General features: G+C 33.5%; 3 protein-coding genes across 4 annotated transcripts; 2 read left to right on the top strand and 1 right to left on the bottom strand.

Annotated features, from left to right (window-relative positions):
* The first annotated feature begins 2,831 nt into the window (after positions 1-2,831).
* Positions 2,832-5,307, top strand: LOC105969621 (Pentatricopeptide repeat (PPR) superfamily protein). Its single transcript, XM_012994393.2, has 2 exons — positions 2,832-2,939; positions 3,245-5,307. Exon 2 carries the CDS (start codon positions 3,397-3,399, stop codon positions 5,170-5,172), a length of 1,776 nt encoding a protein of 591 aa, XP_012849847.2. The 5' UTR covers positions 2,832-2,939; positions 3,245-3,396; the 3' UTR covers positions 5,173-5,307.
* Positions 5,308-7,133: 1,826 nt separating this feature from the next.
* Positions 7,134-10,987, top strand: APS1 (ATP sulfurylase 1). Its single transcript, XM_012994394.2, has 5 exons — positions 7,134-7,846; positions 8,800-9,205; positions 9,683-9,943; positions 10,371-10,457; positions 10,542-10,987. Exons 1-5 carry the CDS (start codon positions 7,341-7,343, stop codon positions 10,677-10,679), a joined length of 1,398 nt encoding a protein of 465 aa, XP_012849848.2. The 5' UTR covers positions 7,134-7,340; the 3' UTR covers positions 10,680-10,987.
* A 485-nt stretch (positions 10,988-11,472) lies between these two features.
* Positions 11,473-12,985, bottom strand: LOC105953255 (calmodulin-like protein 8). Of its 2 annotated transcripts, none has more exons than XM_088820657.1 (4): positions 12,830-12,985; positions 12,474-12,631; positions 12,284-12,364; positions 11,473-11,739 (listed from the first exon to the last, which is right to left on the bottom strand). In XM_088820657.1, the coding sequence occupies exons 1-4, from the start codon at positions 12,906-12,908 to the stop codon at positions 11,611-11,613; spliced, it is 447 nt and encodes a 148-aa protein (XP_088676783.1). In that variant the 5' UTR covers positions 12,909-12,985; the 3' UTR covers positions 11,473-11,610. The 2 variants fall into 2 exon arrangements, with proteins under 2 accessions (XP_088676783.1, XP_088676782.1); XM_088820656.1 differs by having other exon boundaries at positions 11,473-11,748.

Below are 12,985 nucleotides of genomic sequence, written 5' to 3' on the forward strand. Positions count from 1 at the left end.
TATAAATCTTCTTATATGTCTACGCTTATGGTGTCAAATTCAACAAAATCTTCTACGTTCCATGGAATATTCTCTAGTTTGTGCAAAAATGCAGTTTATAATGCACTACAATATGATATTTACAAGTTTACAAGGCAAGAAACACATGATCATTTGGTTTCAAAATATGGAGTTCGAATGGAGGTACAAACTGAAGAATATTCCATATAATCTAGAAGATTTCACTGAATTTGACACATTAAATATGAACGTGTAAAAATATTTATAATTGAGAAGAGATTATGAATTTTTTCGTAATTTAACTTTACCTCAATGGTTCGGTAATTTACCCTTGACAAAAAAAATTGGCCTTGCCTACCAAAAAAAATATCGATTACATATCTCTGCATATCACACTATCCAAGTTTGTTGTACTCATGAAAGTATGAGCAAACCAAATGATGGCTTTTCAACTTTTAATTCAGCCTTCAGAAAAAAAAAAAAAATACTAATAATTATATAGAAAGCATGCAGTAAAAAATAATAAAAACTAATAAAATTAGTAAAAAATAATTATCGTCAGCTGCTGTAAATATCTTGCAAAGATCTTGTCCGAATTGTCAGCATGTACACATAAATTTTACAACAGAAAAAACCTCAGAAAACCTGATTAATGATTGCTTTTTTGCCATCATTATTCCAAATGTCTGGTTTTTTGGTCTTTTGATACATCCTTTTCTATTTTGTTAATTGTTGCACAAAAATTCTCGGTGTCAAAAGACAGAAATACCCCTCTTCATTTGTTCAATAATACATAGAATTACTATAATAGGATTATTTGGCCATTTAGATAAATGAGATTTCTAATTTCATGTACTTAGCTTTTCATCTCGTCTAGTTCTAATATTTAATGAAACCAGTGACTCATCGGGTACACGTGTTTTACGTAAACCCGATATTAATCATATGCGACAAACTCGACCTAGTATTTCTTAACAAATTAATTTAAACATGAATCAATTATTACGTGTTCACTTACTCCAATCGTAGACCGTCCCTGATGGGCAGGGGCGGACTCACGTGTAGCCTTGGGGGGCTTCCGCCCCTGCAAAAAAAATTCTTTTTACCAATTTTATGTTAATTTTTTTTTTTAGTATTTATCTATTAAATTTATAGACTTTGGTCCTCTAAGATTTAAATTTTGTACATTTTAGCCCATAAAAAATATATTTTTACTTCTCTTATTTCACAAATATTTTAGTCCCCACCAAAAAACCCTAGGTCCGCCCGACGACCGGTGCATATATATATATATATATATATATATATATATATATATATATATATATATATATATATATATATATATATATATATATATATATATATATATATATATATATATATATATATATATATATATATATATATAGTATCTTTTTCTAGTGACAATGATGCGTCTGATTTTTTAAAGTTGAGCAATTTCTTTAGTTCCAATTTCTTTTGATGAATGATGGAAGTGAAAAAATCGTCACATCATTTTCATTATAAGCTTGAAAGTGCTTATCCAACAATCACTTTATACTTTATATTGAAATGAGCAAAAGCCGATTAAAAGTTTTGGAATGGGGAACACATATATATGATATGACCAATACTTCCCTTTTTTGACTCCTATAAACTTTTCTCACCTTATATATATATTACATTTTTGGGTAAATTACAAACACGCCCCTGAGGTATGGTCAATTTACGAAAAAATCCCTCTTGTTTGGATAATTACATCTACCCCTGAACTATGATTTTTTCTTACACCTCCACCCTTATGGTGTCAAATTCAACATAATCATCGAGATTCTGTGAAATGTGCTCTAGTTTGTACTCGTTTTGTGTAAAAATACAGTTTCTGATGCACCACAATCTGATATATACAAGCCAAAAAACACATATTACTATCATCTTGTTTCAAAATGTAGAGTTCGAATAAGATAAAACAGGTACAAAAATGATAATATTCCATATAATCTCGAAAATTCCACTAAATTTGATGAGTTGAGGGGGGTGGTTGTAATTATTCAAACAAGAGGGGGGTTTTCGTAATTTGAGCATACCTCGGGAGTGGTTGTAATTTACCCTACATTTTTTTATTGAAATGATTAATTAATTTATTTATTATGTATATAGTTGGGCTAAAAATATAACTGAGCCCAAAACTTATAACTATAAATATACGGCCCAACTATAAACTAATGCCGAAATTCATAGTCCAGATTAATTGATTCAGTATATAAATAGTTCAATGTTATTACAAGTAATCTAATTCTAATTATTGCAGAATTATATTCTTACATTTTGAAAGATTATATTCGTATTTTTTCAACCGACTTGGACTGATTTAAGTATCGGATAATTTTCGCCAGAACCCAAGGTCCGACGCCCTAACGCGTGTTTTTTACGCGAAACGCCTTGTTTCTCCCAGTTAAAGAAGATTATCGAAGAATTGTTTTGGTTCTCGAGATGATTCTAGTCAATTTATTGTTGACCGCATCAATTACCAATCGAACTTTTTTGTATCATATTGGGTGAAACTCATATAATCCCATTGTTTATTCACATATAATATAAAGTGCATCAATAAATTTTAGAACTTATGGAATTATTTTCAAAAAATTAAAATTAGAAATCAGAATTCATATATATGCAATGCATAAGATAAAAGTAATAAAAAACAACTAAATTAAATAGTAGTATGCAATGAATAAAAATTAAATAATTTGTTGTAATTTGGTGTTGAAATCGGCCCAGGCCCATTAACCATCAAATAATTAATACTGAAACAAAATAATTTTAACCATTTTCAAATATATCTCCGTCACCTGCAAATTGCAATTGAGTTGCTTATTTGAATTTGTTGTTCAATAACCAAATTCAATCGCAGAACCACATTCTTCCTGTCAAAGGTAAAGTACTTATGCTAATTTTTTTAATTTTTTTTTATATGAGGCTTCCTTACTAGTGATCTTTGATGCATTCAATGTGTTTGATGAAATGCCTAACAGAATATCTTCCTCTATTATTAGCCAAGAATTTCTGGTTAATGCTGCTAAATCTGCATTGGGCATTAGGAATCACTCGAATATATTGTTTCATATGCTTCGATCATTTGTACGTATCGATGCTATTATCGTGTCACCACTTCAAAGCTCGTAGATTTTTTGAGCAATGTGTCTTTGTGTAGCTGCATTAAACTGTCGATGCTTTACAGGCTTCGTTCTTGATAGGGATGCTAATCGAATGTACAAACGAAACCTAATATTATCAAGTAGAAGACATTCGTCCCGTCTGTTTACCTATCTTGTTAAGGGGAGAGAGAACACAAGATGAGAATCTTGACGCTAAATCTCCCACACCGAAAAAATGAGACCGATAAGCCCAACAGTAAACCACCCCATGCTCCACCTTCTAGAAACTTCCGAAACCTTAAACACGATCAAACAAGTACACGCCCAAATGATCACAACTGCCTTAATCCTCCACACGTACCCGATCAGCCGTATTCTTCTCTCATCCGCCAGATTTGCCCCCTTACCCTACACACTGACAATCTTCAACCAAGTCCGAAACCCGAGCATTTTTCTTTACAATACCCTCATATCTTCTCTAACTCAAAAAGATCAACCAAAAGTTGCCATTTCTCTTTATTGCAAGATTCTCACCACTCGACAACATATGCTCAAGCCGAATAATTACACGTACCCTTCTCTCTTCAAGGCCTTCGGGTCCCACCAATGGTTCGAACATGGCCGGGCCCTACACGCCCATGTCTTGAAATTTCTTCATACTCCGTACGACGGTTTCGTTCAAGCCTCGTTGCTTAATTTCTACTCGAGATGTGGGAGAGTTGATACTGCTAGATATTTCTTCGATCAAATAAGCCGACCGGATTTAGCCACGTGGAACTCTATTCTATCTGCTTATGCTCGTGATTCTAGTCTCGGATTTGTGTCCGATTCTGGTTTAGAGGTGTTGAATTTGTTTGGCCGCATGCAGAAATCTTTAGTGGAGCCGAATGAAGTGACATTAGTGGCTTTAATCACCGCATGTGCGGAATTAGGCGCCCTCAGCCAAGGCACATGGGCGCATGTTTACGTAATCACAAACGGGCTTAGCCTTAATCGCTTTATCGGGACGGCATTAATTACTCTGTATGCAAATTCGGGCTGTCTTGGATTTGCTCGGCAAGTGTTCGACAAAATGCCCCAAAGAGACACGTTTTGTTTTAATGCCATGATTAGAGGACTCGCAGTCCACGGTAATGGAAACGAGGCTCTTGATTTATTCGAGATAATGAAAGAAGAGGGTTTTATTCCGGATGATGTCACGATATTAGCTGTGATGTGTGCTTGCTCGCACGTGGGATTAGTGGACGAAGGGCGTAAATATTTCGACTCGATGAAGGGTATTTACGGAATTGAGCCGAAGATCGAGCACTATTGTTGCCTAGTGGATCTTTTGGGTCGAGCGGGGCTGGTCAAAGAAGCCGAAGCGAGGGTTTTGACCATGCCGGTGAAACCTAATGCAATTTTATGGAGGTCTTTACTCGGTGCAGCTAGGGTTTACGGGAATTTGGAGATAGGCGAATTTGCGTTAAAAAAACTACTTGAATTGGAGACCGAAACTAGTGGGAATTACGTGCTTTTATCAAATATTTACGCGTGCATGAATAAATGGGAAGATGTGAAGAGAGTGAGAGAGTTGATGAAAGAAAAGGGCGTCGATAAAACGCCCGGGAGTAGTTTGGTCGAAGTTGATGGCTCGATGCACGAGTTTTTGATCGGTGACAAGAGCCACCCTCGCGTGGGAGAAATATATTTAAAATTAGAGGAAATGAATATAAAATTGCGAGAGTTCGGTTATCGGGCGAGGACTCGAGAAGTGTTGTTCGATATCGAAGAGGAGGAGAAGGAAGACGCTCTTTTGTACCATAGTGAGAGATTGGCTATTGCTTTTGCACTAGTCGCGTCGGATTCTCGTGCACCGATTAGGGTTATAAAGAATCTTAGGGTTTGCGTGGATTGCCATTCGATTACGAAGATTCTCTCAGCCGTGTACGGAAGGGAGATTATTGTTAGAGATAGAACTAGGTTTCATCACTTTAGTAATGGTAGTTGCTCTTGTCTCGATTATTGGTAGACATTTTACGGTGTAACGTGTATTTCATCGGGTGTCAGCATTTATAATATTTCTTTTATAATAATTTAATCTTAATTGAAATGTACTCCCTCTGTTCCACAATATCTGTCTCTTTTAAGAATTCTTTTTGTTACATATTATCTGTCATTTTACAATTCCAATGTTGCATTAATTAAATATTTTTTATTTTTCAGTTATACCCTTATTGACTCTCCAACACTCTTTATGCATTAATTAGTAAACAAGTTTATTTTGGATTATCTATATCTATTTTTTCTAAAATCAAGTCATATTTATTGAGATTCTTAAGACACGAGCCAAGGTGAAAAACGACACATATTTATGAAGGGATGAAGTATTAAACAATGTTGACGACCTTTGACTACCTTCGTCGGCCAATCGAATATTCTAACGCCATGGGTTTTGTCGTAATTAAACATAATTAGTGGGAAGTAAAATATAATATTGGTTTAATAATTGAAACCTTTTGTCTTAGCTTTGTTATTTATAATAATGCGAAAAAATATTCACAAAGTGGAGAAGTTTGTCTTTAATACCACTTTATGGTATCTATGAATCTGGTTCATGATTTGGGTAATATTCAAATCAGATTAGTGGATCTTAAGTACGTGTTAATCCTTTTTTTTTTAAATTATTTTAATTGTAATTATTATTATTATTTTATGGGTTTTTTGAATTCCAAGAGAAGAGGGTTCGTGGAAACCAAAACAACAAGAATATAATTAAGACCATTGCACAAAGGTGTTGAAAGTTCAAATTTGGTCTAATTTTAGTATTTTACTATATGTTAAATAAAAACATTAGTATAATCTCGAAAAATAAATAAAAATATAGTAGTACTAAAATAAAACATTTGGATCAAATTTGTGGTACATTGAAATCGAAACAAGGGTGTTTATATTTAGTTTAAGTCTATTTAGTTTAAGTCGTTTATTGTTATGTTTAAGACCAACAATTTTACGTTATTGAGTAAAGATAGTGTTTTTACGATAAATAAATAAATACTCGAATTTCGACCTCAAGATTGTTTACTATAGTTTTATTTCCGGGAGAGAAGTTTTAGGTCAAAATATAGGAATATCCCATTTATAAAATCTTTCGTACATGTCTAGTGGCGGAACTTAGAATTTTATATTAACGCAGAAAAGTGACAATAATGTACCGCTCGAAAATTAACATAAAATTGTATTAAATAGTAAATTTTAAAGGTTGTGGGACCAATCCAAAGTTTCATATGGAATAAAGAATGTTTAAATACCTGTTTCATGTAAAATTATTAAATAAAATGACATAAAAAATAAGAAAAGTCAAAGAACATAAGTATCTCGTAGCTGAAAATTATTGAAAAAGAAACATAAAATTTCATATATGTATGACAGATACGTGTAACACATGAATCTTTCACTAAATGTCACATACATATATATTATATTGACTCTGAAAATCGTGTCTACAATAAATCTCCGTAAATTAATAAAATCTATTAATTTAGCAAAATATTAAATTATCAAACTAATAATTTAATATATTTTCACCTAATCAGAATCGAGAAAAGATATTATTCTAGCGAGGTTATTAATTTATCGATATTTTACTATATAAATAATTAATATTAAATTTTTGTTCTCCATTTGGAAGTTATTTAATGAATTTTCTAATTACTATTGATTTTTCTTTTTTGACTAAATATTACGTATTGAAAATCTTAAACAACAAATAATAGCTAGTTTTGCCTAAAATAATCTATATACCTTAACTAATTAATGACCAATTAAATATATATTAAATACCAAAAATAGGATTGCCAAATCTTATTATGAATTAGAAATCAATTAGTACTTTACTTTGTTCAAAATAGCGTCCAGGTTCATCCCCCCTAATTTGAACTCCTAACAATTTTCCCCCTTATAAAAATCGAAACATCCAATATAATCCAAAAACTTCACAGGTCAGTAGAATCCACTTCTTTCTCTCTCCACTTTCAAAAAGTTACGAATTACCCAAAATACCCTCACCCTCAATCAATTAGACAAATTTAACCCCAAAATCCCTGCATCTTTTTTAATTCCCAAAATACCCCTCTCTCCGCCCCCTTCAAATACAAGTGTTGTCCAGCGCACATAGCACCAGTTGGGAGAAAATCAAAAATGGCAACAATGGCTTCTCTTCACCTCAAAACCCCAACACATCTGCCCCATTCTCTCTCTAAACTACCGAGAATCCACTTCGCGCCGCCTGTCAATCTCCGCCTCCGCGCCTCCTCCGCCAGGACCGCGTTCGCCGCCGGGATTTCGGCTTCCCTGATCGATCCCGACGGCGGAAAACTCGTCGAGCTCTTCGTGAACGAATCGGAGAAGGAATCGAAGCTGAATCAGGCGGCGGGATTGCCGAGGATCAGGCTGTCGGAGATTGATCTCCAATGGGTGCACGTGCTCAGCGAGGGCTGGGCCAGCCCGTTGAAGGGTTTCATGAGAGAGTCCGAGTTCCTCCAAACGCTTCATTTCAATTCGCTCCGACTCGAGAACGGGTCGGTTGTGAACATGTCGGTGCCAATCGTGCTCGCGATCGACGACGCCCAGAAGAATCGGGTCGGGTCGTCCGCCAGCGTGGCGCTTGTTGATCAGAACGATGACCTAGTTGCTATTTTGAGCGAGTAAGCGCATTTACATTTTTCCTCCTTTCTTTTTTTATTTCTAATTTAAATGATCAGTCTCGATATGAACTCTGCTCTGGTAAAATTTGTGCTGTTTTGCTAAATTTTTCGATAATTGGATTTTTTTGGGGGATATTTTGTATTCATGTAGTGATATATATACTCACGATTTCAATTAGGGTTCAGTTGTTATGAAATGTTTCGATGATTCGTGCTACAGTTATCGGAAAGGGGCATATTTCACCACGAGATTTTTCGACCCGATTTATCGAATTGAGAAACAAATTACATTTCTTAAATGATTATTTTGTAGAGTTTGTGAGATTTTCTATTATGGATATCTTTGATTTTAATTTGTTTTCGGTTATGGTAAAAACACTAATTTTTATACAGTAGTCTCAACTGGATTGAACTATTGATCAAGTTGCAGAATGCTATCTGCATGTGATATGTTTTTGGAGTTAATAATGTTTATAACATCTCAAGACGAAAATGAATAAATTAATCAATAATTCATCCAATAGTTGTGTTATCTTCTTCAATCAAACATTCCTCAGTGCAAGGTCTGATTTTGAGGGAAATTTTTGGTGTACGGATATTGTTTGACGTGCTAATAATATGCACGTCGCGATTTTATGAAGTCACCCCAACTTTGACTTGTCGCATGCGCGTATTTATAAAGCGACTGACGTGGATGACTGTTTCAATGATAAGAAAATGATTGCATAAATTGATTCTTCTGCTTGGAAAACAACTTATTACGAAACTTTGAAATGCATTGATGAATATCTTTTCTTTTTCCGATTTTTGTGTCTAGTTGTTTGATGGTTAACTCACCTTTCTTTATAGTTCATTTTTTTTTCTCGTGACAAACCGACAATGCTGCCTAATTTTCTTGGATGGTATATTTCAAGTTTGTCTTATTATTTTTTTTTTTAAATTAAAATTTGTAGCATCGAGATATACAAGCACAACAAAGAAGAAAGAATAGCAAGAACATGGGGCACAACGGCACCCGGCCTGCCCTACGTGGAGGAAACCATCACCGGAGCTGGGAAGTGGCTGATTGGCGGCGATCTAGCAGTTGTAAACCCCGTTAACTACAACGATGGTTTGGACCGGTTTCGTCTTTCACCAGCTCAGCTTCGTGACGAGTTCGAGAGGCGCAATGCGGATGCGGTGTTTGCTTTCCAGCTCAGAAATCCCGTTCACAACGGCCATGCTCTGCTCATGACTGACACAAGAAAACGCCTTCTTGATATGGGATATAAAAACCCCGTTTTGTTGCTTCATCCTTTGGGCGGTTATACTAAAGCGGATGATGTTCCGCTGAGCTGGCGAATGAAGCAGCACGAGAAGGTTTGACTTATTTTTTGAACTTTTGACGCTCTATCTTTTGTGCTTTTTTTTTTTTTTTTTTTTTTTTTTAATTATGATTGCTATGAGAACTCCTTTTTATGTTTTATGTAGAGATTAGTGTACTAGTAATCGGTTGTCGAAAATTCCTTTTCCTTTTATTTGATCTGTATGGGATACATGTGAAACTCGAACGGAACACATCAGAAACGGGCAAAATTCCAATTCCAAAACTTTCTGTGAATGTTATCCATAAAGTAAAAATTGACTAATATTGCACTATGTAACATAAATAAATATTGTTGATAGGTGTATTTTTGAATTGTTTTTGGAATTTTCAGAATTATTTTTCCGAAATTATAATCGTATCAGAAAACGGGTATTTAAATGTTATGGAAAAAAGGATATATTCTTGCATAACATTTTGTTGTTTCATGTGCTGATATTTCGATATATTTTTTCGTCCTAATTGTTATTTAGGTTCTTGAAGATGGTGTGCTGGACCCAGAAACAACAGTGGTCTCTATATTCCCTTCGCCGATGCACTATGCGGGCCCCACAGAGGTGCAATGGCATGCAAAGGCTAGAATCAATGCTGGTGCAAACTTCTATATAGTGGGGCGGGACCCAGCTGGCATGGGCCACCCTGTAGAGAAACGAGACCTATACGATGCTGATCATGGCAAGAAGGTGCTTAGCATGGCTCCTGGTTTGGAGCGTCTCAACATTCTTCCCTTCAAGGTATAACACGAAATTTTTGCCCGACATTTTTTGTCTATTTTTTTATGGTAAATTTTGAGGTGGAAATTGAACAAAATTGCCCTGGAGTTGGAACAATGTTTTTCATCAGGAATTCCAATTTCTGACTTTCCGGATTTTTTCGAACAAAATTGGAATACATATTAGTTTCTGAATTCTGGTCCGATTTTAAATTCCGAAAATTCTGAACACCTCCCCCCCCCCCCCCCCCCCCCCCAATTATTTTCTGAATTCTTTTGGAACTAAAATCGAATTAGTTTTTCACTTCCAAAAAACATTCTAATCCGATCCGTCCAACTTCCACCCCTAGGTAAATCCAACGTAATTTCTCTTAACCGAAAAGTAACGAAAACGGAAAAACAAATAAAAATATTGTAATAGTGAGATTGAAATACTAAATCAACTGCAGGTGGCTGCATACGACAAGACACAGAGCAAAATGGCATTCTTTGATCCATCAAGGGCTCAAGATTTTCTCTTCATATCTGGCACCAAGGTATATAATCAAATATTTAATCTTAACTAGGATATTTATAATTTTCCGATTTTATTTATTTATTAATTGGTCGTGTTTCTGCAGATGCGGGCCCTAGCAAAGAATCGAGAGAACCCTCCGGATGGATTTATGTGCCCAGGTGGATGGAAAGTGTTGGTTGACTACTATGATAGTTTGGTGCCTGCTGAGAATGGCAGAGTACCTCAACCAGTTGCAGCTTGAACACTATTATTACATATATATGTAAGTATGTATGTATAATTACATGCTTGGTTGGGAGATACTAAATTAATTAAATCCTACTCCATATAATATTACTACTTAGTTTGTGGTTTCGACTTTCGCTAGAATCTCGTCTAGCTCTCAATAATTGCATGTGAGGAACACGATTTAAGCCCCGACTCAAAACTTTGTAATATATTGACACAACTGTATCGGAGTTGTGGGAATCGTTTTCTTCGTATGTACCTTGTATGATATTTGGGGTTTGTTGCTAAATCATCAAGATGATGGATTGTTGGATTTTTCAAGTTTTTTTTTCTTTATGTTTTTAATTATACATTTGTTTTTTGTGGCTGCTATATCGAGGGGTGGAAATTGGAACCGGATTTACCTGGAATTTTTCCGATTTCGACCCAAATTTTTTCGATATTTCCATTTTAAACAAAAATTCCATTTGGGATTTCGGAAGTTCTTACATTTTAATTTTTCGAAAATATTTTCAGAAAACTTTGATTTCTTTTCCGAACGACACACTTATAATATTAATAGTATAATGGGAATTTCGAATTCTGCTGATTCATTCTGAAATTTCTAAGTTTGTACCCAAAAAAAAATTTATTTTCGAAATTACGATTTTCGATAGTTTTTATTTTTTATTTTTATGGAATTAGTTTCACTCTTTGATCTTAAACACCAGGGAATTTTGGAACCAAATGTAACCTTTGTATAATCCATTTTCTTGGAGCAAAAAAAATCAGAAATATAAAAAATAAATAAATAAAGTCAAACAAGCTGAATCATAAGAACCACAACAATATTACATGAATAATTAAAAATTACAATTTAATTTAAAAATAAAAGAATACAATCACAAATCAATCTAATAACAATCAAATTGAACTTAATAATTAAAATTATGTAATCCTTAATTCTATCCAATATTAATCATCATCTTGACAAATTCCTCGTAATTAACTTGACCATCTCCATCCAAATCAGCCTCTCTAATCATCTGCTTAACCTCTTCGTCTGTTAATTTCTCCCCTAAGTTGATCATCACCTGTCGAAGCTGCATCCGATTATCATTAATTAATTAATTAATTAATTAATTAAAAAACTCATAATTAAATCAATAAATTATTAAGAATATAATTCATAATTCAGTTAAAAAAATTAAGAAAAGATCTATGTTCAGTGCTTTATTTAATCTTGGGTAATAATAATAATAATAATAAAATTATTATTATTATTATTATTATTATTATTATTATTATTATTATTATTATTATTATTATTATATTAATAATAATAAAAAATAGCGCGTGACGAATTAAAGCGCGTAGCAGATGTTACATCTTGAGTACAATATTACTACGGATGAAGAAGACCACGCAAAGAAGTCAACGAAGTATATTAATTAATAATTATAAAACAAGGGCAATTCGTATTTTAAATTCACAAGTGGTTTCTTTATTAATATTAAAACCAAGTCCTTTGATCTGAACAATTAATCGATGCAATTAATACACATATAAATATTGATTTCATTAATTAAATAATTAATTTTGCAGCATTAATTAATATATACAAGTTTTAATTTGTACCTCATCAGCAGATATGTAGCCATTTTGATCCTTATCAAACACTTTGAATGCTTCTTTCAGTTCTTCCTCTGCATCACTCTCCTAACATTTTTTTATTTTTATTTTAAATATATATAAAAATTATAATAATTATTATTATGTAGTAAAATAATAAATTATATAATTAAATATCGGAAAAGGAAAGAAAAACCTTCATTTTTTTGGCCATGAGAGTCATGAATTCTTCAAATTCGATGGTTCCGTTACCGTCGGAATCGACCTCGTTGATCATGTCGCGGAGTTCTTCGACGGTCGGGTTTTGATCCAACGACCTTATTACTGTGGCTAGTTCTTCTATTGTAATGCAACCTGCAAAATTATTATCATCTTACTTATAGTTAATTAAATAAATTCCATCATCAAAACATGTGGAATTTAAAATTAACAAGAAAAATGCAAATATTGAAATTTATATATATATATATATATATATATATATATATATATATATATATATATATATATATATATATATATATATATATATATGAAGGTCAAAAATGGAACCATCTCCGTTTTTGTCAAATAGACTAAAGGCCTCCTGGAATTCAACAATCTGATCTTTGTTTAGTACTAATTCTTCCATTATCAAATCTTGGAGAGAGAGAGAGAGAGAGAGAGAGAGAGAGAGAGAGAGAGAGAGAGAGAGAGAGAGAGAGAGAG

This window comes from Erythranthe guttata, chromosome 7 (genome assembly GCF_056151865.1).
Source record: "Erythranthe guttata isolate IM_541 chromosome 7, IM_541, whole genome shotgun sequence".
Taxonomy (NCBI): domain Eukaryota; kingdom Viridiplantae; phylum Streptophyta; class Magnoliopsida; order Lamiales; family Phrymaceae; genus Erythranthe; species Erythranthe guttata.

Bases quoted from the DNA above. Each gene is read 5' to 3' on its own strand.
- LOC105969621 (XM_012994393.2), top strand. From the start codon at position 3,397: ATGAGACCGATAAGCCCAACAGTAAACCACCCCATGCTCCACCTTCTA.
- APS1 (XM_012994394.2), top strand. From the start codon at position 7,341: ATGGCAACAATGGCTTCTCTTCACCTCAAAACCCCAACACATCTGCCC. The intron at 7,847-8,799 runs GTAAGCGCATTT...TAAAATTTGTAG, and splicing joins CTAGTTGCTATTTTGAGCGA to CATCGAGATATACAAGCACA. The intron at 9,206-9,682 runs GTTTGACTTATT...ATTGTTATTTAG, and splicing joins GAATGAAGCAGCACGAGAAG to GTTCTTGAAGATGGTGTGCT.
- LOC105953255 (XM_088820656.1), bottom strand. From the start codon at position 12,908: ATGGAAGAATTAGTACTAAACAAAGATCAGATTGTTGAATTCCAGGAG. The intron at 12,632-12,829 runs GTTCCATTTTTG...ATAATTTTGCAG, and splicing joins ATTTGACAAAAACGGAGATG to GTTGCATTACAATAGAAGAA. The intron at 12,365-12,473 runs GTTTTTCTTTCC...AAAAAATGTTAG, and splicing joins TCATGGCCAAAAAAATGAAG to GAGAGTGATGCAGAGGAAGA.